The 25875-nt window shown below is 42.5% G+C and overlaps 1 protein-coding gene across 5 annotated transcripts in view; it reads left to right on the top strand.

The window, feature by feature from the left end:
* Positions 1-25635, top strand: part of LOC109908012 (GRIP1-associated protein 1) — a 37060-nt gene extending 11425 nt beyond the window's left edge. For all 5 annotated transcript variants that reach the window (XM_031794203.1, XM_020506365.2, XM_020506362.2 and 2 more), the window contains 8 exons: positions 1231-1326; positions 1503-1559; positions 2090-2189; positions 7838-7971; positions 8883-8999; positions 10430-10523; positions 21214-21398; positions 23365-25635. In XM_031794203.1, the coding sequence (XP_031650063.1) occupies positions 1231-1326; positions 1503-1559; positions 2090-2189; positions 7838-7971; positions 8883-8999; positions 10430-10523; positions 21214-21398; positions 23365-23442 (861 nt within the window). In that variant the 3' untranslated portion in view covers positions 23443-25635. The remainder of the gene's footprint in view (positions 1-1230; positions 1327-1502; positions 1560-2089; positions 2190-7837; positions 7972-8882; positions 9000-10429; positions 10524-21213; positions 21399-23364) is intronic.
* The last annotated feature ends 240 nt before the right edge of the window (positions 25636-25875 follow it).

Genomic DNA, 25875 nt, shown 5'->3' with positions numbered 1-25875 from the left:
GCTATTCTCATCGCCTGAGTACCTAATGTGTGTTTAACTGTACATCTTCAGCAATTAAGTGTTTTCATCTATTTAACTGTCATTTCTCAGCATATGGTGGCCCTTAGGTTGCTCATAGGTTTGACGATATGATAGTGTTTGACGTGGTCTGGTGTGTTTTTGGTGACATACCCCAAATTCTACCCCCACTGTTCCAATAAAAATCCTGTTAGTACACTATATATACAAAAAGACACCCCTTCAAATTAGTGGATATTTCAGCCATACCTGTTGCTGACCGGTTTAATAAATTGAGTGGCTGTATACTCAATCTCCATAGACAAACATTGGCAGTAGAATGGCCTTACTGAAGAGCTTAGTGACTTTCAATGTGGCTTCGTCATAGGATGCCGTCTTTCCCACAAGTCAGTTTCTGTCCTGCTAGCGCTGCCCCGGGCAAATGTAAGTGCTGGTTTTGTGAAGTGGAACCGTCTAGGAGCAACAAAGGCTCAGCCGCGAAGTGGTAAGCCACACAAGCACACAGAACTGGACCGCCGAGTGCTGTGAAGCACGTAAAAGTTGTCTGTCCTCGGTTGCAACACTCACTACCGAGTTCCAAACTGCCGCTGGAAGCAACGTCAGCACAAGAACTGTTCGTCGGGAGCTTCATGTAATGGGTTTCCATGGCTGAGCAGCTGCACACGAACCTAAGATCACCACCCGCAATGCCAAGCTTCGGCTGGAGTAGTGTACAGCTCGCCGCCATTGGACTCTGGAGCAGTTGAAACACGTTCTCTGGAGTGATGAATTACACTTCACCGTCTGGCAGTCCGATGGATGAATCTGGGTTTGGCAGGTGCCAGGAGAACGCTACCTGCCCCAATGCAAAGTGCCAACAGAATAGTTTGGTGGAGGATAAATAATGGTCTGGGGCAGTTTCATGATTTAGGCTTGGCCCCTTAGTTCAACTGAAGGGAAATCTTAACGCTACAGCATATGACATTCAGTGTCCACATACTTTTGGTAATGTAGTGTATCATGAAGTTAGTTTCAAACTGTTAAACATTGTCCAACTGTTATGTTAATCTTGTAATTACTGTAAGTGACGCCATTAGCATGGTGTACATAGAACCCTAATTATGTTGAAACTGATTTAAAATTGGGTTTTCTCTCTAACCTATTAAACCCAGCAGATTGTGTATATAGGAAAATAACAGAACTGAATACATATTCTTTGTGTTTCTCATTCAGGGAAAGGCATCTGATATAGATGGTGTGAAGCTGCATTTGACAGAGGTGGAGAAAGAGAGGGATGTGCACAATGAAACCATTGGAAAACTGAAGCAGGTAAACTAACCCCCTTGCAATTAGCATAAACTACTATTAACCCCCCCATCACATTTTCAGAGGAATGTACAGTTTAATGTTCCATATATGTATCCAGTATAAGCAGTATAATGAGCCTGTGTGGTCATCTAATGATTTTCATGATGTACTCTCCCTGTTGGTGTGGTGGTATACAGGAAATTAAAGATACAGTGGATGGCCAGAGGATCCTGGAGAAGAAGGGCAGTTCAGCAGTAAGTGGAACACCTCTGTTTCTGTCTTACCACTAGCAGCTGAGCTGAGGGGAAACTGAGTCAGGCCACTTCCATTTGCTATGGAGAGGAAATTGAATGATTACTTCCAGGTGGCAGGTAGGCAGTCGGTGCACGACGCTGCACCCACTCTGCTCTTTAGAAGTGGAATCGGGGCAGCCTTTTCAATATGCCAGTTTGACCCCTTGTAACCAATTATTCGATGCCTGCCTTGATGATAAGAATCTGCCTCTGCAGATAATTGCAAGAATATGGGCTAGCCTGAGGCGTAGGGGTCGCGAGGGCTTTGCAGTTCCTTCTTCCAGCCAGCTATCTAAATTGTTTTCTGGGGAGGATGGGTCATCTTATTTGATTGTTTTCTATGTCTTAATCTGATGCTTGTCTGAGATTACCTTTGTCTCCCTGAGTCAGACTGGCACTATTGTCTCTATAGAAAACCACCCGTATGCTGCAGTATTTTTCAAATGAAGTAGTGTACTCTCCTCTCATGGGCTTTGTAACGCTGTTTGTAGCTGAAAGACTTGAAGAGGCAGCTACAGCTGGAGAGGAAGAGAGCTGATAAACTACAGGAGCGGCTACAGGAGATCCTCACCAACACCAAGACCAGGACAGGTGAGAGGACATCGGAAAGCCAGGTTGACCGCCACACATTTTATGTAGTCAGGCAAAAGTCTATACACCAGTACATGTTCTATATTGGCATTTGAGGGAGGGAGATGGTTGACTGTTTTGAAGGACATCCTCTCATTCACTGAACCATGATGTAATGTATGTTAGCCTACATCATCACAGACATGAAACATTGAGTACAGGTAAGAGAATATGCAGATTACATATCAACAAGAGCGCAGATAAACTGCCATGTCACAGTGTGGTTTGCTACATGTGATCTGAAACATACTTCTACATATCACAGACAGGAAATAATGAGGGGAAAGAGGTGCTTTGTACACCAACCTCATACATTGAAGAAGTGAAATAGGTTTAGTTATGGTCATTGTTTGGGACCAATGGTGTGCTTGTACGTTAGCTTTCTTGAGACAATTATGTTCTAGTACTGGGCATACATACAGTGGGGTCCAAAATGATTGACAGCCTTGATAAAGATGAGCAATAATGACTGTATAATACAAATAATTCAAATTTTGAGCTATATTTTATGCAACAAAAAAATGGGTAATCACTCTTGTGACTCTACAGACTTGATGGATGCATTTGCAGTTTTAGTGCGGCAGGTAGCTTAGCGGTTAAGAGCGTTGGGACAGTAACCAAAAGGTTGTTGGTTCGAAGTGAAATGCATGCTAGGAATATGGGACCAAATACTAACCACTACCTTTGAGTAAAACGAAATGATTGTTAAACAAGTAATTTATTTTATAGTCATTATTGCTTATCTTTATCAGGGGTGTCAATAATTTCAGACCCAACTGTATATGGATGAACAGCTCATTGTTGAACCAGTTAAATGTGATATCAATATGGAGAGGATGGTTCATTTACTAAGCTAGTAAGGATAAAATATTTACTTGCCAACTGACTAGGTGGTTATCCCACACCCTTCCCATTACCATGATAGCATCACATAGTCTGGAAAACACCAAGCTCTGTCTGGAAAGGCTGCTTGATGTTGTAGGCACGATGCGTGTCGATAATGAAGGGGGCTGTGCTTTTTTTACTGATTGGTCCTCCTCTGTGTCTTTCTCACTCAAGCACTTACATGGACAACCACACACAGTCCTCAGGCGCTGTCCCCTTCCAATATAACTGCATTTTCTCATCCAAACCACATGAGGTCTCAATCCCCCAGGAAAGAAAAATACTTTTGAGAACCAATCAAATCTACAACCGCTGTGATTATTATTATTTGACCCTGCTGGTCATCTATTTATATTTTGAACATCTTGGCCATGTTCTGTTATAATCTCCACCTGGCACAGACAGAAGAGGACTGGCCACCCCTCATAGCCTTGTTTCTCTCTAGGTTTCTTCCTAGGTTCCCGGCCTTTCTAGGGAGTTTTTCCTAGCCACTGTGCTTCTACATCTGCATTGTTTGGGGTTTTAGGTTGGGTTTCTGTAGAGCACTCTGTGCCAGGCTAGGAACCACATGCTTCTGTCCTCTGAATTTAGCTCTTTACTTTATAAATCCCTATATCTGATGGTGCCGACAGAGATGGTCGCCTCGCTTCCTGTTCTTAGGAAACTAGGCAGTAATTTTTTTATTATTTCTTACATTGTTGCCCCAGGAAATCTTAAGTCTTATTACATACAGCCGGGAAGAACTATTGGATATAAGAGCGACGTCAACTTACCAACATTACGACCAGGAACACGACTTTCCCGATGCGGATCCTCTGTTTTGACCACCACCCAGGACAATGGATCGGATCCCAGTAGGCGACCCAAAACAACGACTCCGCAGAAGGGGCAGACGGAGCGGTCTTCTGCTCAGGCTCTGTAGACGGGCACATCGCCCACCGCTCCCGAGTATACTACTCGCCAATGTCCAGTCTCTTGACAACAAGGTAGATGAAATTCGAGCAATGGTTGCCTTCCAGAGAGACATCAGAGATTGTAACATTCTCTGTTTCACGGAAGCATGGCTCACTCGGGATATGTTATCAGAGTCGGTACAGCCACCCGGTTTCTTCACGCATTGCGCCGACAGAAACAAACATCTCTCTGGTAAGAAGAAGGGCGGGGATGTATACCTTATGATTAACGAGTCGTGGTGTGATCATAACAACATACAGGAACTCAAGTCCTTTTGTTCACCTGACCTAGAATTCCTTACAATCAAATGCCGACCTCATTACCTACCAAGAGAATTCTCTTCGATTATAATCACAGCTGTGTACACCCCTCACCAAGCAGACATCTCGACGGCCCTGAAAGAACTTCATTGGACTCTATGTAAACTGGAAACCTTATATCCCGAGGCTGCATTTATTGTAGCTGGGTATTTTAAGAAGGCTAATCTGAAAATAAGGCTCCCTAAATTTTTAGCAGAATATTAAATGCACGACCCAGGCTGGCATTATTCTGGATCATTGCTACTCTAACTTCCGCGACGCATACAAAGCCCTCCTTTCGGCAAATCTGGCCACGACTCAATTTTGTTGCTCCCAGCCTATAGACAGAAACTAAAACAGGAAACGGCCGTGCTCAGGTCTGTTCAACGCTGGTCCGACTAATCGGATTCCACGCTTCAAGATTGCTTCCTTCACGTGGACTGGGATATGTTCGGAATCGCTTCAGACAACAACATTTGATGTACACACTGATTCGGTGAGCGAGTTTATTAGCAAGTGCATCAGTGACTTTGTACCCACCGTTACTATTAAAACCTTCCCCAACCAAAAGCCTTGGAATGATGGCAGCATTTGCGCAAAACTGACAGCGTGAACCACTGATTTTAATCATGACAAGGTGACCGGAAACATGACCGAATACAAACACTGTAGCTATTCCCTCTGCATGGCAATCAAACAAGCTAAGCATCAGTATAGTGAAAGTAGAGTGGCAATTCAACGACTCAGACATGAGATGTATGTGTCAGGGTCTACAGTCAATCACGGATTACAAAAAGAAAACCAGCCCCATCGCGGACACAGTCTTGCTCCCAGACAAATTTAAACAACTTCTTTTGATCTCTTTGAGGACAATACAGTGCCATTGACACGGCGCGCTACCAAAACCTGCGGGCTCTCCTTCACCGCGGCCAACGTGAGAAACATTTAAACGTGTTAACCCTCGCAAGGCTGCCGGCCCAGACTGCATCTCTAGCCGCATCCTCAGAGTATACACAGACCATCTGGCTGGTGTGTTTATGGACATATTCAATCAATCCCTATCCCAGTCTGCTGTTCCCACATGCTTCAAGAGGGCCACCATTGTTCCTGTTCCCAAGAAAGCTAAGGTAACTGAGCTAAACGGCTATCTCCCCGTAGCACTCACTTCTGTCATTATTTTGTGCTCTGAGAGACTAGTCATGGATCATATCACCTCCACTCTACCTGACACCCTAGACCCACTCCAATTTGCTTACCGCCCCAATACGTCCGACGCAATCACACTGCCCACTGCCCTAACCCATCTCGACAAGAGGAATACCTATGTAAGAATGCTGTTCATCGATTACAGCTCAGCATTTACACCATAGTACCCTCCAAACTCGTCATTAAGCTTGAGACCCTGGGTCTCGACTCCGCCCTGTGCAACTGGGTCCTGTACTTTCTGACGGGCCAAACCCAGCGTGTAAGGGTAGGAAACAACATCTTTACCCTACTGATCCTCAACACTTGGGTCCCACAAGGGTGTGTTCTCAGCCCTCTCCTGTACTCCCTGTTCACCCATGACTGTGTGGCCATGCACGCCTCCAACTCAATCATCAAGTTTGCAGACGACACTACAGTGGTAGGCTTGATTACCAACAACGACGAGACGGCCTACAGAGAGGAGGTGAGGGCCCTCGGAGTGTGGTGTCAGGAAAACAACCTCTCACTCAACATCAACAAAACAAAGGAGATGATCGTGGACTTCAGGAAACGGCAGAGGGAGCACCCCCCTATCCACATCGACGGGACAGTAGTGGAGAAGGTGGAACGTTTTAAGTTCCTCTGCGTACACATCACGGACAAACTGAAATTGTCCACCCACACAGACGGCGTGGTGAAGAAGGCGCAACAGCGCCTCTTCAACCTCAGGAGGCTAAAGAAATTTGACTTGCCACCGAAATCACTCAAACTTTTACAGATGTACAATCAAGAGCATCCTGTCGGGCTGTATCACTGCCTGTTACGGCAACTCTGCCCACAACCTTAAGGCTCTCCAGAGGGTAGTGAGGTCTGCACAAAGCATCACCGGGGGCAAACTACCTGCCCTCCATGACACCTAAACCACCCGATGTCACAGGAAGGCCAAAAAGATCAATGACAACAACCACCCGAGTAACTGCCTGTTCACCCCGCTATCATCCAGAAGGCGAGGTCAGTACAGGTGCATCAAAGCTGGGACCGAGAGACTGAAAAACAGCTTCTATCTCAAGGCCATCAGACTGTTAAACAGCCATTGAGTGGCTGCTGCCAACATACTGACTCAAATCTCTAGCCACTTTAATAATTAAAAATGGGATGTAATAAATGTATCACTAGTCACTTTAAGCAATGCCACTTTATATAATATTTACATACCCTACATTACTCATCTCATATGTATATACTGTATTCTATACCATCTACTGCATCTTGCCTATGCTGCACGGCCATCACTCATCCATATATTTATATGTACATATTCTTATTCATTCCTTTACACTTGTGTGTCTATAAGGTAGCTGTTGTGAAATTGTTAGATATTACTGCACGGTCGGAACTAGAAGCACAATCATTTTTCTACACTTGCATTAACATCTGCTAACCATGTGTATGTGACCAATACAATTTGATTTGAAATCACATGTGGCAACCAAAGATTCTAACAGAAAAATAACCCTCTTACTGCTGTACCTGTAGGTTTCTCAGTGATGTGTATGGCATCTTGAAAACATTTACTCCTGTGGGGACCCCCCCACCCCAATCAAACCTTCAACAAAATGCAGACCTCTTTAATATTTTATGGTGCCCCCCGCCCCTTCTTAAAATGTGCCACAGAGCAATGCATACTCTTGTTTCCTGGCTGTAGGTTGTTGGTGATGCCAGGGAAATCCTCTTTTGGGCCATGTATAATTTACTAGGGGTCCTTTTAAATGTTTAATGGTTGCTCTACAGAAAGTTGAGAATCAGACATTTTAAAGTCGGGGAGCTTTTATCTTTGTCCAAAGTTAGTGCACATCAGTGGGGGCCTTAAAGGTAGATACCTATATCCCTGCAAAGACAGGAGTTCTTCCTACATTAGCCTTTAGTTTACTATAGGGAATCCATCAGTGCTTATGGACTGAGGTTTCCCTCTATGCACAATGCAATCGGTCCTAACTTAATTAGTGTGTGTTTCCCCATCAGAAACACACAATGGATGTTGTTAGTTGACAATGTTCTGTAGTTATCATTGGGATGATTGGAATGCTGCGTTTGAAAAACTGCCAGACTTAAGAGGGTTGAAGGTGTGTCCTTGCTTTGATATGGCCTGAAAAGTCATATTAACCACGTCAAGAAAATGCCAAAAGGTGTCTGACGTTAGAACAACTTTTTTCCACACTTAGAACATTTTACTTCTGATGTAATTCCTTAGCAAGACTGCTCGATTGAGTATGTGTCTGTTTCCAGGCCTGGAGGAGCTGGTGTTGTCAGAGATCAGCTCTCCTAATCGTACGCAGCAGAGGGGAGATAGCAGCAGTGTCTCCTCCTTCAGCTATGGGGAGATCATGAAGGAGGGCGCCTCTGCACAGAGCACCAACAAGGTACACTACACCAGTCAGCACAAAGCACCAACAAGGTACACTACACCAGTCTGCACAGAGCACCAACAAGGTACACTACACCAGTCTGCACAGAGCACCAACAAGGTACACTACACCAGTCTGCACAGAGCACCAACAAGGTACACTACACCAGTCAGCTAGAGTCACAACAGGACAGCAAGAACCTGGCCAAAGCACATACAATGTTTGTTAAAGCAATAGTATGCAGTGTTGACAAGATTGGTGATAATCAGAATGTGAATGTTGAATATACATTTTGTAGTCAACAGAACAGCGTAAGCCACATAGGAAAAAATACATTATTTGATGTAAGGGAACCACAAAGAGAACCAATGAGGTCGTCTGCATCAACACATCACCTTTTACATTGCATTTTTAACTGCCAAGAGTACAAACTGTACATTCTGAGGCAGAGATGAGTCTGAACTTTCACCAACCACAGCTATGACAGGCAGCTCAACAGGGAGCTCACATGCGTTTCACTTTTATGTGCTGCTGTTAATAGCCTATAAATAGCGTAGATACTATTATTATAGCCCTTTGAATAAACACATGTCCTGAATGTTTTTCTTTGCAGGGGAGGTGGATTGTTGAGGAAAAGGTGTGGGAAAGACTGCGAGAACTCTCTGAAGAAAACAATTTAGAATTCTCCAATCGTTTCCACTTAAAACATAATGTATTCCAGTTCTGTCCCGAACAGACCTGCCTAGGTTGTGTACAATGTACAGATGAGCCTGTACCATTAGAGCTGTCAAGCTCTGAGCCAGTGATGCAGAGATAATGAATTATATTACACAGAATGCACAAAATAGCTTCTCTCTGTCTGACTCTCTCTGAGTGAATTATGTAGGGAACAGACGTTTAACAGTTGTCTGGTCCTATGTTCTAAGTCCGCCAGCGGCAGCCCCCAGTCCCAGCGACCTGCTGACCTGTCTGATGATGAGGTTGGGGAACTCTTCCTGAGGCTGGCTGAGGTGCAGCAAGAGAAATGGATGTTGGAGGAGAAGGTAGGCATGCTATTCATACTTACAATACAACTGTATTGTCTGTTACTAGGGAACAATGGAAATGTGTCTTATGCTTTGTTCTACTACGTTTTCAACTTGGCTATCATTTACTATAAACTGTGTAATATATTCTATACATGGGTGGCAGGTAGCCTAGCGGTTTAGAGCGTTATGCCTGTAACCGAAAGGTCGCTGGTTCGAATCCCTGAGCCGGCAAGATGGAAAATATCTGCTGTTCTGCACTTGAGAATTGCAGTTAACCCCCAACAACAACTTCTCCCCTGGCTTAATCGACATTGGGTTAAATGTGGAAGGCACATTTCGGTTGAATGCATTCAGTTGTGCAACTGACTAGGTTTTTCCTTTCCCACTCCCCTTCGTATTTATTTGCACAGTTAAGATCAAATTTGTACATTTCTCTCTATACTCCAGCATTTTGGATTTGAGAACACATGTTTCATATGAGGCGACAGTGTAGTATGTCAACATATTTATTTGAGGTTATTTTCATGCGTATCTGTATTACCGTTTGGATATGAAAGCACTTTATGTATCTACTCCCCACCATTTTTTGTAAGTAGTTTTTTTCCCCTCTAAGTATTTGTACAAAATCACTTAAAGTTTAGTATTTGGTCCAGTATTTGGGGTGATATTCTTTCTCACTCATCATTATTATCCATAATCATGGTAGCATCCACATTAATGTAGAAATGTTCAGAAATATCTTGTCCAAATATTTATGAAAAAGTATTCAAATGGTGGTATTAGATACGAGACGTGCTTTCATTTCTAAATGGTAAATCAGATATGTATGAATACTGGAACATTTCTATACTGTCGCTTCATAAGAAACATTTAATCAAATAAAAATGCTGCAGTGTTGAGCCAAATTAACACATTTTAGTAAACAAGGTGGGGAGTGTATGGTTGTACAACTAAATTACACTTAATAGTATGAATGTAAGATCAAATGAAACCAAACACAATTTAAAAAATAAAAAAAATCAACCTGAACTGTCAATATTATTTGGGAAGAAACTGACATGACAGATAGTTGTGAGATAATGTTCTTCACTGCAATTTATGGGCATTCATTAATCCTTTTTTTGACCACTAGAATAGATTTTATTTCCAATTAAATTGTGAAACCATCTTTTACTGGTGACTTTATATCAAATTCACCAAAATATGGCTACACTGGACAGGGATCTGCTGCTATTACTTGTTTTCGTGCCTTGCTGTTCTTCCCCAGATCATATGATCTATTCACACTTGCTGCCTGCCTGCTCTGGGTGTGAGAGATGATTGATGTACATGCTAGTAGCTGTGACAGGTCCTTTGTGTTGACATTTGGTGCCCCTTTTCTCAGTAAACCAGCTGTGGGGTTATCTCTTTAGGTGTATCTAATGTGTGTGTCTACTATGCTGCAGGTTAAACACCTAGAGGTCAGCTGCTCCTCCATGGCTGATGACATCTGTAAGAAGAGTGCCATCATCGAGACCTATGTCATGGACAGCAGGATAGGTAACCATCTGTCTCTGTCTCTTTGCCTTGTTGAACTGGTTTTCCCCTCCTTTAGATGTGATACTTGTTTTTCACTGACAGGAATACAGTGGGGCAAAAAAGCATTTAGTCAGCCACCAATTGTGCAAGTTCTCCCACTTAAGATGAGAGGCCTGTAATTTTCACCATAGGTACACTTCAACTATGACAGACAAAATTTGAAAAGAAAATCACATTGTAGGATTTTTAATGAATTGATTTGCAAATTATGGTGGAAAATAAGTATTTGGTCAATAATACAAGTTTATCTCAATACTTTGTTATATACCCTTTGTTGGCAATGACAGAGGACAAACGTTTTCTGTAAGTCTTCACAAGGTTTTCACACACTGTTGCTGGTATTTTGGCCCATTCCTCCATGCAGATCTCCTCTAGAGCAGTGATGTTTTGGGGCTGTTGCTGGGCAACACAGACTTTCAACTCCCTCCAAAGATTTTCTATGGGGTTGAGATCTGGAGACTGGCTAGTCCACTCCAGGACCTTGAAATGCTTCTTACGAAGCCACTCCTTCATTGCCCGGGCGGTGTGTTTGGGATCATTGTCATGCTGAAATACTTTTTTTTACCTATGATGAAAATGACAGGCCTCTCATCTTTTAAAGTGGGAGAACTTGCACAATTGTTGGCTGACTAAATACTTTTTTGCCCCACTGTATGTATGCCTACATTATAGTTTGTCTATTGAACTGTTATGTACAGTGTAAAGCCATCTAAGATTTACTTGAAAATGGGATTATTTTGTCTGCTGAAATGTAGCCCACCTAGGGAGTTCAGAGTTCTTTCGCTCTTCGCTCAATTTATTTTGAATCGTGAGTTTAAAACCTCTTATGGATCTGACCCTTTTTTCCAATTTCCGCCTAAAATGACATACCCAAATCTAACTGCCTGTAGCTCAGGACCTGAAGCAAGGATATGCATATTCTTGGTACCATTTGAAAGGAAATGTGAAATTAATGTAGGAGAATATAACACATTCAATCTGGTTAAAGATAATACAAAGAAAAAAAATCATTTTTTTTGTACCATCTTTTGAAATGCAAGAGAAAGGCCATAATGTATTATTCCAGCCCAGGCACAATTTAGATTTTGGCCACTAGATGGCAGCAGTGTATGTGCAAAGTTTTAAACTGATCCAATGAACCATTGCATTTCTGTTCAAAATGTTGTATCAAGACTGCCCAAATGTGCCTAATTGGTTTATTAATAACTTTTCAGGTTCAAAATTATGCACTCTCCTCAAACAATAGCATGGTATTATTTCACAGTAATAGCTACTGTAAATTGGACAGTGCAGTTAGATTAACAATAATTTAAGCTTTCTGCCAATATCAGATATGTCTATGTCCTGGGAAATGTTCTTGTTACTTACAGCCTCATGCTAATTGCATTAGCCTACGTTAGCTCAACTGTCCTGAGGGGGACTCGACCTCTACAAGATTTGTGAGGTTGAATGTTGAACCAAAACCAGAGAACACTCAAAGATGAGTTGACTCTCTATTATTCCAGTACATCTTGTTTCATGTCTTGAGGGTAAAACTATACTGAACAAAAATATAAACACAAAGTGTTGTAAAGTGTTGGTCCCATGTTTCATGAGCTGAAATAAAAGATCCCAGAAATTTTCCATAAGCACCAAAAGCTTATTTCTCAAGTTCGGTGCACACATTTGTTTACTTCCCTGTTAGTGAGCATATCTCCTTTTGCCAAGATAATCCATCCACCTGACAGATATGGCACATCAAGAAGCTGATTAAACAGCATGATCATTACACAGGTGCACCTTGTGCTGGGGACAATAAAAGGTCACTCTAAAATGTACAGTTTTGTCACATAACACAATGTAAAAGACATCTCAAATGTTATAACCCGGAAGCCAGTCGCATCAATGTGTCGGAGTAAACACAGTACATCTGGCGAACGTGTCAGTGTGCACTGTGCCCGGTCCGCCACAGGAGTTGCTAGTGTGTGATGGGACATGGACATCCCTGCCGGCCAGGCCCTCGCCTATCCCGACGACGCTGGACCAATTGTGTGCTGCTCCATGGGTCTCCCGGTTGCGGCCGGCTGCGACAGAGCCTGGACTCGAACCCAGAATCTCTAGTGGCATAGCTACCACTGCGCTACTCGGGAGGTCCCAGATGTCTCAAATTGAGGGAGCATGTAATTGCCATGCTGATTACAGAAATATCCATCAGAGCTGTTGCCAGATAATTTAATGTTAATTTCCCTACCATAAGCCACCTCCAACGTCATTTACATCCAACCAGCCTCACAACCTACGACCATGTGTAACCACGCCGGCCTGGGACCTCCACATCTGGCTTCTTCACCTGCGGGATTGTCTGAGTTGGGGTGCTGCTGAGAAGTATTTCTGTCTGTAATAAAGCCCTTTTTTTGAGGAAAAACTCATTCTGATTGCCTGGGCCTGGCTTCCCAATGGCTGTTCCCCTGCCCAGTCATGTGAAATCCATAGGTTAGGCCCTAATTAATTAATTAAAATTGACTGATTTCATTATATGAATTGTAACACAGATTTTGCAGTTTTTTTCAAATATTTTTGTTCAATATAGAAACAGTATTTTACTGAAAATAACCTATGCTAACAGCTTGCATAAATAGACACTGTCCCACTCTTTCACAGTAGGGAACTTATTCAATTCTATTATTACATTTGAACCTGTTTCACTGTCTTGCTTTTATAATCCACTCGTAAATGTTTCACCGGTGCTATTTATAATAATTCTATTTTAAGTTTGCCGCTATTGGAGCGCTCAGGTACACTTAGTTCAATCTAATAACTCTATGATCTGAGCTGTGGGCTCTGCTTAACATTTTATGAGTTTCTCTTTAAAGATTGGGGTGTTTTGGCTGGCTGTGTTTTTAAGATTCCTCTGCAACCTGTTCTGCTGCTCTCCTCAACCAGATTAGCACATAATGTCCCCTCCATATTATCCTGCTTCTATGCTAATCCATGAGGCATGATTTATAGTTTGGTGATAATTGGAACCCCATTACCATATGGAACTGGCAGAGTTTACAAAACAAACTAGAATGAAATATGATTACCTTAGGATTAGCACTGTGAGTAATGCATTTACTATAAGCATGCTAGCTGTGGTGTTTAGACACGAGTAAAGACAAAGTTTCAGAAACTCAAATCAAAATAGCTGATTTTGCAGATCCAAAATGTAAACTATAGCGATATTTCACGTTAAACCGATGTAGATGGGCTATGAAATGTATCGTAAGCTTTGGAATGGAGACTGACCCAGTTTCAGTACCTGGACTTGTCTGAAGTGCTCAGACTTGTGTCTCTGTCTGACTGCCTTCCTCGTGAGCATGCAGGCACTCAAGCTCACTGATATCATCAGGCTTTCGGGATAGGGCTGCACTGCACTCAAAGGGCACCCTCAAGTGTATGCCTTTTTAGGAAAGCACTATTTAAAAAAAATATTTGAGGCAGTTCACTCTTGAATAAAACGCTCGTTAACCCTCATATGTCGTATTGGTCCTATCCGATATGAAACCATTAACTTTGACGTAGCATTAGCTTTTTCTTTGTAGATGCAGTGCCCTTAGCTGTAACTACTACAATGATTGAATTAATAAGACTTTCATATAGGCCAAGGCATACAGAGTACACAGTTTCTGGAAGGGAAAGCCTTTCTGAACCTAGGAATGTGTTTACGCCACACTGTTCTAAAACAATGCAACGTTTAAAGCTTAACTTTGAACAGTTAGCTCTCATATTGAAAATATGTTTTTATTTGTCTAATGTGCCCTTTCCGTGCCTCCTCCTATAACCCAGTTAAAGGAATCTCAAAGAGAGGGAGCGAGAGAAATGGGGAATTGTTTGTTTTGGAACTGGTGCGCTGTTGGAATGCATGAGGCCACTGCATCTTTCATATTCCTTTAAAAGTAAGCTAAACCACCGGCAATGGAGAGGGATGATCTGTGACTTCAGCAATACTGCAGTAGTCTAGTGTTTCAAAACTCCATAAAAAGAAAGGCTCAATCACAGCAGATAAAAGTTTCTCAAAGCAACTTGTCTTTCAATAGGGATTTCTTTTTTTTTCTTTTTTTGCCAAAGGAAAGACTGCAAAAATAAAATTGAATGGCTTGAATATGAACAGGCTTAGATCATAGCAGATTTTTCATGGGATATAATGCAATGAAGTAGTGTAAAAACATGCCAATCTATGTTTACTTCCATTAGGCCTACTATAGAAGTTCCATGGTCCGTAGTGCTTTCTGTCTCAGCGCTGAGTGGAGGTTTAATAAAGAAATAGTCTTCCAAAGGCCCTAATCTCTTTCCACAGTGCTTGGTACATGCTCCTTGACACTGGCTATGTCCTAATAGCCGTACTTGGGTTCTAAATAGTAGGCATTTTGGGTATGCGAAAATGACAACATCAAATCAATATTTCTCAGATGTTATTGCGGGTGTAGAGAAATGCTTCCTAGCTCCAACGGTGTAGTCGAATCTAACAATACACAAATCTAAAAGTAAAAGAATGTAGTGTTATGGTATGACATTTCGAAAATGTAGTATGCTTTAAATGCCAGGATGTCATACTCCATTTGGGCTTTTCATCTAGTAAAATTTGCTGCTCTGGAGGAAGATGATCATCTTTCCAGACCCACGTGTGTTTGACAACAGCTGATATTCAAAGAAGGGGATGGGCTGCACCAAAAATGAACGTATGGCGTATGTTGAGATTTGTGGCTTACTGCATGAATTTTCACTAAATAGTACATTCTAAATAGTATGTAGTACAATTATTACAGTATGTTTTAGGATGTAGTAGACAAGAGATGTGACATGAGTGTTGCATGGTTTACTGAAACTTTGGTACTTTTATGTATGTTTACCCTTCGGTATTTCTGTAAAATGTGTCTCACGTTATCTACTGATTTGAGGATCAAGTCTATCAGCGCAGCGCCGATGTCCCCTTATAGAGCGAGCTTACCGCGGCTGCTCCACTTTAGTCATTGCCAGCTCTATTCTGTTCTGAAAAACCACTGCACTCACTGGGAGTCTGGGCTGTGTCACCACTTATGCTGCACAGAAGTTGACACACTTGAATAATGCAACACGCCATGTAGCAATGTTGTAACTGTTAATTACTGTTCGCAATGTCCATTACAGGATATAACACTTGACGGTGCAGGAAGATACCGGTAGCATCCAACTTAGTAGGCTAACTTTCCTTGCTCGCTTACTGCTGAAGCTGAGATCAGTTCACTACCCCTAGTACCTTGTTTGTGATATGCAAAATATTGCTGATTTCAAAACTGATTGTGACCAAAAACTTTATTCGTTCACTTAGTCGGGGTTCAGACCCAGGGCCCCGAGCTTAATGATGAGCTTGGAAGGTACCATGGTGTTGAAGGCTGAGGTATAGTCAATGAACAGCTTTCTTACATGGGTATTCCTCTTGTCCAGATGAGATTGTGCAGTGCAATGGCGACTGCATCGTCTGTGGATCTATTGGGGTGGTAAGCAAGTTGAAGTGGGTCTAGGGTGTCAGGTAAGGTAGGGGTGAAATCGCAAGACTTCCGAGAACGTTTTCGAAACAGACCAGGCCGGGGTTTGATTCAATTCGACGCGAGACAACTGTTAGACCCAATGCGTTTCTATGCGTGAGCTTAGCTAGCCAATGTCGACATCACATCTCTTCCAAGTGTGCTCAGGATTTCTATTGGAGAAGCAGTTTCTGCCTATCGTCATACTGCACCGCCTTTGCTGAAGCGGTGTGTTAATGAGGTCACGGGTCTTCGACAGCACTTTTATCATGTAAGAGATTGCTTCTTCTATGCTAATCAGTACAATAAAATAAGTCTCAAATGGAAGGGAAACATATATTTTTCTCTCTTCATCTGTAGCCCCATGAAATCAGCCAAAACAAGCTCAACAACTTGATGCATGCACACACTTATTGAACATACATTCATCTGTATTGTGCATAGGCTACATATTGAGTTGCCCAGTGTATCATTAGAGATTAGTTTTAGTTTTTTTTTACCAATGTCAAATTGATTGTATAATTTGATTCATTAATGCATACAAAAATGTAATGTAATTATATTGAACTCAATATCTGTCTGGACTAAGTGCCATTCTGCGACAGGCTAATGCCCCCCACCCACCCACCCCAGGGTATTGTTTTGGTATCTTCATACTAAACCTGGTATCGAAGCAAAAATTCTGTTATTGTGACAACACTATTTAGGACACACACACACTGATGCCAGTTTAGAGGGGTGGAGGTAGGATGTGTAGTACATCCTGTGCCTCTGTAACAACCTTTGTTTAGAACCACAAGATGATGGTAATTACTGTGTTTCACACAGTCATCCCCATTTAGAGGAAGTTGGTTAGACTTCTTATCCCCTGCTTATAAGAGAAGAGCTTTCCCTTCTACCACTGTCTGTGTGCTCTCCTCCTGTTTTCATTTCATGACTGACTGATTTAACATTTTAATGCCAGGCTAGATTCCATTATGGACAGTTTCTTCTAATTGTAAATGTTGTGCTATAAAAGCTGAAGGTCTCCAGTTGTCTGGGCTTGTCAGACTGCGTAAACAGAAGGGTGAAGAAGAAAAAAAAATCTTTATCTGATATTTTTAAAGGGAAAATAGGTGTGAGATATGAGAGCTAGCACAACTTTTAGTTATTTTCGGGGGAGGGGGTTCTTGCTTACATTGCTACTGGCTAGTTGCATGTTTTCATTTAGCTGGAGTGATGGCAGTATTTTAGTCTATTCAAATACTGCATTGTGTAAACATTTTACAAGGTTGCTCGTGAACATGACTTGATATATTTTGAGGCATTTTATGAGGGTGTTTTGTGACACTTAGCAAACAAGGCATTTGTATAAAGTACATGGGGGCCGCCATCTTTATGCACCTTCGCATCCCTAGAATGATCATACAATGGCCATTATTTACAGCCAGACATACTGTGTAATGTTAGTGCAGCTATTTCTTGGTTCAACATCAGGAGACCGGGTGGGACAGCAGTGGCAAATATCTTTGGTAAATAACCTTTACCCCCCCCCCCCCCCCCCCCTCCCACCCATAACAGCATCCGAGAGATCCGCAGAGAAGGCTGTGGAAAAATGAAGGGCCTAGCCTCCAGAAAGCAGGCAGTAGGACACGGTGCTAGATGAGAGCTGACATTAGCAGGATTTAAATGATTCAGGGTGCAGACATGCCTGAGTGAACCCAGCACATATTCAATAATGCAGCAGCCGACTGAGACCTCAGCCCTGCTGGTGAGATGGGAGGCGCACACAGTAATGTTACAGTGCCTGCCAGACTGCCTACCTGGTCAACACAGCCTGCTGCTGTCTGTCTGTCTGCTCTGCTGCACCTTGCGTCATAACATAGTCCCATCAGCAACTAAATGACACCACATCATGTTCTTGTAGCTAATGGTAATGTAAACACTTGTGCTGCTGTAAACTGGTGGTGTGCACAGTGACAGTTCTTTGATTAATCCTTTTTCAAATGGTTCCAACCTGCTTTCCTCAGCTGATTTTGTTCACTGAGATCTTATGAAAGGGCTTGATGGATAATGATTCACAAACTCTCCACACGTTACCAGCATGTTGATGAACCATCTCTGAATCAGTTCATTGGGCTTCTGTGGAGGAGCACACTGGCACTCTGTTCTACTTCATTTCTCTATCTATCTCTATCTATCAGTTAGTGTAATGGAGGAAGTGTCTTGACGTGATGTGTAAGACTGCAGTCTGGTGATGGAGAGTGTAGAAGGGATTGTGGGAGTTGGTTAATTGAGCAGTCAGGTACAATGCCGCAGTCATGTGTGGAGTTGGACAGGGAGTTTATTTGTAGATGAGCTTCCTCTCCTGGCTAAGTGCTCTTCCCTGCTGGAGAAGTCAGCTTGGGTAAGTTTCCTACTGCTGCAGTCTGTAACCCCTGCCTCTCGCCTAGTATTGTACACGGCTGCTCCCACTGTGACGTAGCCTCTAACCTTTTCATCCAACACTGTTTGTTCTGCATGGAGAACTCCATGAACTTCACAACCTTCAAGAATGTTAGGATATGAGTCCGTTATAAAGCAGCCTTCAAGTTGACGTTTATAGGTTGTAATTAATAACAATAGGTTAAGACTTGGGAAATGTGTTGTCAAATTACTTGATGGTTATTCTATTTTCTGAACTTGTTTAATGGAAAACTTGTCTTGGGATTGCTCTGCACAAAGTCGTTTATAATGATGAAGTTGTTTTTAAGTGAGCATTGTAACTCTCTTGCAAATGAGCGATTCATCACTGGGAATGACACCTGTAATGGACGAGGGGGTACATTACAAGAAATGACGCATACACTTTAAACAGGCAGGGCTACATTTCTATAGATCTAGCCTGTATTTTTCCTGTCAGTGTTTCCACTTAGCACACTGTGATCCTGTGGGAGCTGCAGTTAGTTGTAGTGACTCTGGCAGCAGGCAGGGCTGCAGTTGTAGTAGCTGTGTGGTGGCAGCCAGCCACGGCTCACTGTGTTGCTTCAGCAGTTCAGTAGCAGCAGGACCACTTAGATTAGTAACATTACTGTTCAGCCATGTTGGCATATCAGTGCACTTCTGCAGCACACTGCTCTTAGGGGAAGAAAGACCTGGAAGGTTTCCATGATTCAAGATAAGAAAAGAAATTGTCACCTATTAGGGAGATGTCTGTAGAATTCTTCCCATACCAGGGCAAAGTAGAATAACTAATTGACTACATTTTAGCTAACCCGAGAACGACTTACAGGAGTAATTCGGGTTAAGTGCCTTGCTCAAGGACACAGACCGATTTTTCACCTAGTCAACTCCTTTCGGTTACTGGTCGAACCCTCTTAACTGCTAGGCTACCTGCCGCCCCTGACTAGAGGTATCATTGGTTAAAGGGAGTTGAGAATGTCTATCTTCCAGCTGTGATCTCAGCCTGGCTTTCAGCATCAGCGAGCCGGTGTTGCAGATGTCAGTTTGGGTTATGTTATTCTGCTCTGAGTCAACTGAGTCTCCCCTCACTGCACTCAGCGCTAGTCCCAGAAGAAGAGATTGGTTTGGAGATAAGTATATCTAGGCTATGTTCATGTATAGCTTTAGAGGTTTGTTTTATATTTTCTTTTAATTTGTCAATTAAGTTAATTTCTTTAAACAATCACATGAATATAAGGGTGACTTTTAAAAGAAGTTAGGACCGTAGCATTTCTGTACTGTATTAAAGCAATGATAGAAAGAAACCACAAAGACCAAGGAGGTTTTCCAATGCCTTTCAAAAAAGGTCACCTATTTGTAGACAAAGCAGACATTGAATATCCCTTTGAGAATGGTGAAGTTATTAATTACACTTTGGATGGTGTATCAATACACCCAGTTACTACAAAGATACAGGCTTCCTTCCTAGATCTGTTGCCGGAGAGGAAGGAAACCGCTCAGGGATTTTGTGACTTTAAAACAGTTTATTGGCTGTGATGGGGGAGAACTGAGGATGGATCAACATTGTAGTTTGTCCACAATACTAACCTAGTTGACATGGTGAAAAGGAAGCCTGTACAGAATAAAAAAATATTCCAACACATGCATCCTGTTTGCAAGAAGGAACTAAAGTAATGTGGCAAAGTAATTAACACTGTTGTATTCAGGACAAAAAGTTATGTTTGGAGCAAATCCAATACAACACATTAGATTACCACCACCCATATTTTCAAGCATAGGGGTGGTTGCATCATGTTATGGGAATGCTTGTAATTGTTATGGACGTTGGAGTTTTTCATGATAAAAATAAATGGAATGGCGCTAAGCACAGGTAAAATCCTAGAGGAGAACCTAGTTGTCTGCTTTCCACCAGACACTGGGAGATTAATTCACCTTTCAGCAGGACAATCTAAAACACAAGGCCAAATCTACACTGGAGTTGCTTACCAAGAAGACAATGAATGTTCCTGAGTGGCCGTGTTAGTTTGGACTTAAATGGGCTTAAATCTATGGCAAGACTTAAATGGTTGTCTAGCAATGATTAACACCAATTTGACAGAGCATGAATAGTTAAAAGAATAATTGAGAAATATTGTACAATCCAGGTGTGCAAAGCTCTTTTGACTTGCCCAGAAATACTCACAGCTGTAATCGCTGCCAAAGGTGATTCTAACATGACTGAGGGGAATTAATACTTATGTAAATGTGAGGTTTCTGTATTTCATTTTCAATACATGTTTTTTTTAATCATGTTTTCACGTTCTCATTATGGGGTATTGTGTGTCGATGGGTGAGGAAAAACATATTTAATCGGTTTTGAATTCAGGCTATAGCACAACCTGTGTAATAAGTCTAGGGGTATGAATACTTTTTATGAAGGCACTGTACAGCAAACAATTCTATTTTTACTAGAGACATACAATTTCATTAGATAATGTGGATTAGAGAAGTCCTGCTCAATTCCTGTAACCCATTAAACATTGATACAACAATAATTCACATTGAAAGAATTGCATGCGTCTTGTTACAAATAACAATGTTCATTAGATATAATTCATGGGCCAGTTATAACTAGGGCCCTAGGTTTTTCCCTGGGTTTGTCAAACACTCTAGTTTAATGAAGCATGCCGGAAGTTGGTATGATTTGTTCCCTCTCTCCCCTGCAGCACATGGTGCACATGGTGCGGTGGCGGTGGCCAATCACGGGGGCCAGGTGGGGGGCCATGGACATGGTCTGGGCTCTGTGCTCCGGGACCTGGTGAAGCCTGGGGACGAGAACTTGCGTGAGATGAACAAGAAGCTGCAGAACATGTTGGAGGAACAGCTGACAAAGAACATGCATCTACAGAAGGTAGGCTGCTGTACACTACGAAGGTAGGCGGGGTTGGGGAAACTGTTGAGGGTGGTGGTCATGCTAGTGAATTAAATGGTTTGTGTTCCGTAAACACATTGGATGTGTTTTTAAGTGGTTCAGAACCTGTGGACATCCCTGGGGCCTGTAGTTAAAGTGTGGGGATCCATACCAATGACCACTGACTGGGTGATGTGTGTGTAGTCAGTGTGACTGTGCGTGTGTAGGTGGCATGCCTGCCTGTGTGCTGCTGTCGTCCAGCTCTGAGACTAGCGCATCATGGGGGGGGGAGTATTCATCACAGGCCAAGGCGTGGGCGCTCCTTAATGTTCAAATGGTTTTCTATGCAGAAATAGAAATGGGTCTCCTCCAAGCAAAGCATGGTGGCGCAGTCTCATGTGTTTGATGGGATTACAGTGTGGTGTTTCTATCTTCATGCAGATTTTTACCTCAGAACACGAACCTATCAAATGTCTCCTGGCCTTTTTGACGAACTGTGGTGAAGTAATGGGGGGAGGGCTCTTTCCACTGTCCTTACTGAGTGGTAACTGACCCTGCTCTGTTTAGTGTTGCATCAGGAATACTGTGAGATGTCTGTGTTTAATATTTTGTGTGTGTGTGTGTGTGTGTGTGTGTAAGCTGGTTAGCTACAGTGAGGGGGTGTAGTGCTGAAGTCAGTCTTGGAGACAGTCTGGATCCTTGGCTGTGTGGTGTGTAGGAGTGCTGCGTGCCCATGGGGAGTTGTAGGTTACACAAACACCCGGCTTAAACTTTGGCTTGGAAGACACCCGAGAAATCTTGGATAGGACTTGCAGGCACTCTGGCTCTGCGTAAAAATAAAGCTAGCCTGAAATTCTGTTGTAGTCCTCTTCGATATCCAAAATGAAGAAATATACACTTATTTTATTTATAGACAGCCATGCCGATGATCCTCTTTGACGTTGTCATCGTAAAATAAAATAATGTATGCATGATACATTTTCTGAGAACTTCATGCATTGGTTTTATGCAGATAGGAGCTCAATTACAGTGCCCAAAAATATGCCACGGGATAGACTGTATTCAAAATGACTCATCCAAGAATGAGACATGGAGAGTTGTCATTCAGTCACAAAGCCTTTACATGGCAGATGGAAGAAGTGGCTGCAGGCTCTGACATGAGCATCCCAACGCTGGTGGCAGTTGTACCATGCTTGTTAACAGCAACATAACGGTTTGCTTTTATCCAAATTTAAATGAGAAAAATCTTGATCTGATTTAAACAGATAAGAGGGTGCTCAAGGGGAGAGCAACCATGTGTAGCTGCCCCCATCCCTCTCCTCCTCTGCTCATGCCTTTCCACCCACCCCCTTCCCTCCCTCCTGCTACCAAGCAGCCCTTCAGGCATGGGCTCCTAATCATGCACTAGAACATGATGAAGCAGTGTCACAGCCCACCAGAGCAGAATGACAGGGCGCCATGGCGGAATTGCAAGACGGTTGTGTTCACTACTGGTGAACCTGCAGATGGGCAGGCAGGCTCCTGGTTGCCCCCATCTTCTCTCTGGATTCCAGGGGCAGCGGCGGGCAGCGAGCTCATGAATATTTAGTGCCTGTTGGGGCCGCCAGCCCAGAAACAAACAGGCCTGTTAATATTTCATGGCTCTTGCTTTAGTGAGCACACAGAGGATAGGAACGTTGGCTTTTTATGGGAGGAGATTGCAGCTGAACCCGAGTCCGTCTGTCTAATGGCTCCCCCGCACCCTCCACGCTATAATTGTCACTGTTACAGTTCTTTCCCAACACCTTGAATCAACTCTCTGAAGTTCAGTAGTCCGTAGCTGAAGTACATCAGAATGGAAGAGGATGCATGATGAAAGAAATGTCTTGCAGTTAGATATGAAGCTGCCTGAAATTAGCAGAGGTTGTTGTTTGTACCCAGCTTTGTGGTATTAAAATAGCAATTTATGTTTTTGTCTTTTTTTTAGGATCTTGAAGTTCTGTCTCAGGAGATTGTCCGTTTAAGTAAAGACTCAAGTTATGGAGCTGGCTCAGCCATGGGCTAAAAGACTGGACCCAGTCCCGCCGACCAGCACTTCTCCTTCACTCTCTCATCACCTGTTTCTGTGGCTAATAAGAGAACACTACTCATCCATGCTGACTGACTGAACTTCTGGCCGGGAACGCAGAGAAATGGAGAGAGGGGAAGGGGGGGGTTAGTTATTTTGCAACTGCTTTACAACTGAATGTACTTATTGTAACATGTCTTGGTTCTTTCTGTAACTCTTGAGAAAAATAGCATATTGTGGCCTGACTTCTATGACAGGCTGCTCTGTCTGCTCTTTCTGCCCCCCCCCCCCCACACACACACACACACACACTGGTGTGCTCTGAAGAATGCAACGCTGGCAGGAACCAGGATGCCAGGAAATCTCTAGGACAGTGCATTACTGGTTCACATCTTCAAGAGATTGTTTAATGTCGTGAATAACAAGAGACATTCTGCTTACTCATACAGAGAGGCTTAAGCTGTTGTGTTTTGCCTGTACTCGTATTAATTTCGCTAAACTTCAAACTCTGCAACTCTTTTTTTTTTTGTTTTTTTGTATGAATCCTGTATATATGAATATGAAAAATCAACTGTAGTAATTTATCGGTCTCGGAGTTAGAAGTATTGCATATGAAGCAAAATTATTGTCAAAGATTTCCATCCGGCATAGATTATAGATGCTGTGTCCAGTTGAATATGTCTGGGAAAATAGCAAGTATCCTAAAGTACAGTAATTAGACAAAAACCTCAATAGATTGCATAGCCTATCGTCTGACTAGCATTGCGGACTGGACCAAACCACCGGTGTCTCGACTCACTGGGTTAGATCTCTGTGCTCTTTTAGTTTGCACCCAGCACCAGGGCTGTGACTGCAGCAGAGGATGAGGCCTTGGCTGCTTGAGCATCTGCTGTCAACTTGAATAGGCTGTCCAGGAACTGGCTAGATGCCTGCTTTGTGCCCCGCTTTCAAATGTCACTTTGGCTGCTTTCTCTATCCCCAATTACCCCCCCCCCCCATGGATAGATTTGTGGATGTAATTCCGGCTTAACTCCACTTTGATATGTTGTTAAGATATGAGATTATAGATGCACTAAGAAACAGAGGATTCTCTTTGGGAGGATTAATTAGTTTGAGAACTAATCTCCCCCTGGCTAAGGTCTAACAGCAGTCTAACAGCAGGTCTAACAGCAGTGTTGGTAGTCTGAGTGAAACTTCCATTCCCTCTGGCCAAGCTCATCAGAATGGTCTCTGAGTTTCACATGGACTGGAAACTCCTCACAAATAATTATCTGGCGTCGTTACCCGGCCATTACCGTTTTTATAAGAAGAACTGGCCAAGTGTACTGGAGTGACGGTCCAGATGAGGGTAGCTTGGATCATGTGAAGTTGGGCTCTTCGTTTGCCTTTGACTAATTTAGCAAATGTATTATTTGAAGTGATTTCTCAACGTGACTGATCAACAGTAGCTTGGCAGATGAAATGTGGGATCGTTTAAGTGGACGTGAACGTGTGTACTGGTGTTAGCCTTTCACACTTTGAGACAAGTTTCCCTTATTTGAGGATGTTTTTACTTCAGACCTGAGGTCAGACTTCAGACCTCAGTGAAAACTTTAGGAAACCCCCCCCCCCCCCCCCAAGAGTCTTATCTCCTGTCTACATATCTGCCTGAAATTAAGAAGGATATAAATGTGCATCACTAGTTAATATCATTTAACATTACTTTTATCTTTAACATTTTTAAATTATCTTTTTTTTTATAGCAGTAATCTGTGTAATGCTAAGTTTATACAGTAATGTACCATAGGCATGTTTGGCGGATGTGTTCCCGGAACTTTCTTTGAACACCCAGACACCCATTGGAGACAAAATGGACTTTGATTCAGATGAGTATATTGGGTATAATAGGTGATACTGTAGATAAGTACACTCTGCACTTTTTCCAATACATTAAAGATTGTGTGCTTTATTTAAACAATCCTCTCCCCTTTTACTTAAATGTTTGAATTGCCAAACTCAGCTGCAGCAAAGTCCTCATAACTACTAACAGATATAATCATTCAGGGTTCTATTAAATGGTCAAATATACAACCCAGCACTCGACTGCTTCCCCAGTGGACTATTCCTTTCCTTCAGATGTATGCATTTGTCAACTGTTTCTCCAGCTAAATGATATTCATGCAGTGTCAATAAAAATGGCTGTAAAATGTATTCCATGTCTAATCTGTTTGGTGATTTGTCATTTCGGAAAGTAAGAGCAACTTGTTTCCCTAACTTATAGAGAATAGAAGGTGGATCTGAAGTTATATTTGCGCTCGTGTTTCTACAGTTGTCAGTATGTCTCCCTTACGTATAGCTCAACACCTCTGTTCGAACACCTGCTGAGTTCATATTGTGTGTAAACCTAATATGCTGAAACAAGGACATGTGAGACAAACGACAATCACACAT

Source organism: Oncorhynchus kisutch, linkage group LG17 (genome assembly GCF_002021735.2).
Source record: "Oncorhynchus kisutch isolate 150728-3 linkage group LG17, Okis_V2, whole genome shotgun sequence".
In the NCBI taxonomy this organism is placed as follows: Eukaryota; Metazoa; Chordata; class Actinopteri; order Salmoniformes; family Salmonidae; genus Oncorhynchus; species Oncorhynchus kisutch.
The sequence above is the reverse complement of the archived record's forward strand: the minus strand, read 5'-3'. Positions and strand labels throughout refer to the sequence as shown.